The following is a 2389-nucleotide window of genomic DNA, read 5'->3' on the forward strand; positions in this document are numbered from 1 at the left end:
AAGAAAAAAAAGAGCACACAATATTATATAAATAAATAATATATATATATATTATATACATATAAATTTATGATATGACCCTTATTATTGTTTTATATGAAAGACACGTTATGCCTATTTGCACACTTGAATTATAATTTATAGAAATGAAAAAAAAAAATTAACAAACTTAGAAAATGGCAGATACGACAAAAAGATAGTAGAAACATACGATGAACATGTAGTAAGTGGAATGACACAAAATAAAAATGATAATCATAAAGAAAAGAATCCTTATGATGATCATGATAATCATGATGGTGATGATGATGGTAATGGTGGTGATGGTTATGATGATGTTTATTATGATAAATCAGAACATGTTAATATAAAATATTTAAATGAAATAGATAATGAAATTGAAAAAGTGTCTAAAAGAATTTATGAAGAAAATAGTAAAATAAAAAAAATCTCTTTACATCATAAAATATTAAAAGAAGAATTTGAAAACAAACAATTAATTGAACAGAATGATAAAAAGAAAAAAAATTCATTAGATTATTATAAAAAAGTTACAATTAAATTAAAAAATAATATTAATAATATGGAAGAATATACAAATAATATTACAAATGATATAAATATATTAAAGGCACATATAGATGACGAAAGAAACGAAAGAATCATATATAATAATAATATGAAAATATTAATAAATGAATATAATTCTTTAAAAAAAAATATACAAGATTTGACCATACAAGAAAAAGAACAAAATAAATTCAATGAAAAATTAAAAGATGAACTAAGAGAATTATATAAAGAGAAAGAAAATATGGAAAAAAAACACAGAGAAGATTTTAAAAAACTCCAACAAAAAATTAAAGAACAAAAAATATTATCTTATGAAAATAAAATTAATGATATTACAAAGGATAAGCAAAACAATAAAATGACAAATGAGCAAAAAATTGTATCTGACAATAAACATAATAATAATATTAATAATATGAATAATATGAATAATATGAATAATATGAATAATATGAATAATATGAATAATATGAATAATATGAATAATAATAATAATAATAATAATAATAATAATAATATTAATTATAATAATATCCATTGTAATAATAAAATATCAGAAAAAGACAATACCATGAATATATTAAATTACTACGAAGATGAAAAGAAAAAACAACTACAAAACAAAATTGTATTCTTAAAAAAATTGTGTCTTCGAATATTATTCATAAATGAATATCAAATATATAATATTAAAAAACTTGAAGAAAATATAAATAATATGAATAATGCTATAAATTCTATAAATCTAATAAGTTATAAGAAAGGAGATTTTGATCATATCATTATTAATTTAAATGATTCCAAAGAAAAAAATTATAGTCTTATCTCTAGAATAAATCTATTAAATTATGAAACAAATGTTTTAAAACAAATGATCAAAAAAATGAAAGAAAAATTCAAACATTTAAATCTACAAAACGATGAAATTATTAATCTTAAATATGATATATCAAATAATATGAATGAAAAAATAAAGAATATCAAAACATCTTTACTTACAAATAAAGAAACATGTAATCTTAAAAAAAAATGTTTCGATGATTGTCTAGTATATCTAAAACAATTATATACATTTATAAAAAATTATGAAAACAATAATGATAAATTAAATATTAAAAGCCAAATCATAAATAAAGAAAAATATATACATTTTAATTATATACATAAATATAATGAAGATATATTAGTAGATGAAAATTATATTAATGACTTTCTAATATTTATAGAAAAATATATTTATTCACTTAATTTCTATCTACCAACACAAAATTTTAATTATAAAAATTATATGTTATATAACGAAAGTATACATAATATAACGCTGCAAAATGAAGAACACTCAAAAGAATACATCTATCAGAACGACACATCTGAATTGAATACACATGATCATAATTTATTACCAGATTCTTTAAATTTAAAGCAACAAGAAGAAAATAAGAACCACATTCAAAGAAAAGAACACACATATGAGGAAGAACCAAAAGAAGATGTAAAAGCTGAACATGTTGATGTGCAACATGTGAAGGATCCAAATGATGATATGTCAAGTACTAACAACATGACCACTCGTCATTCTAATGAAAACAATTTAATCACTGATCTTACTAAGGAAGACGATAGGATAAATGATCAGTGTCAAAGTGAACATATCGTGGAGAATGCAAATATAAATAAAGAAAATAATATGGAAGATCAAAATGATATGGAAGATCAAAATGATATGGAAGATCAAAATGATATGGAAGATCAAAATGATATGGAAGATCAAAATGATATGGAAGATCAAAATGATATGGAAGATCAAAATGATATG

The 2389-nt window shown here is 20.0% G+C and overlaps 1 protein-coding gene across 1 annotated transcript in view; it reads left to right on the plus strand.

Annotated features, from left to right (window-relative positions):
• Nucleotides 1–232: 232 nt before the first annotated feature.
• PGSY75_0703800 (hypothetical protein) overlaps nt 233–2389 on the plus strand; it is a gene marked incomplete at both ends in the record, with an annotated part of 2664 nt that continues 507 nt past the window's right edge. Inside the window, one exon of the mRNA XM_018784907.1 lies at nt 233–2389. This exon is cut by the window's right edge and continues 507 nt beyond it. Coding sequence (XP_018642408.1) covers nt 233–2389 — 2157 coding nt within the window.

The sequence above is a fragment of the Plasmodium gaboni genome, chromosome 7 (assembly GCF_001602025.1).
Source record: "Plasmodium gaboni strain SY75 chromosome 7, whole genome shotgun sequence".
Lineage (NCBI taxonomy): Eukaryota > Apicomplexa > Aconoidasida > Haemosporida > Plasmodiidae > Plasmodium > Plasmodium gaboni.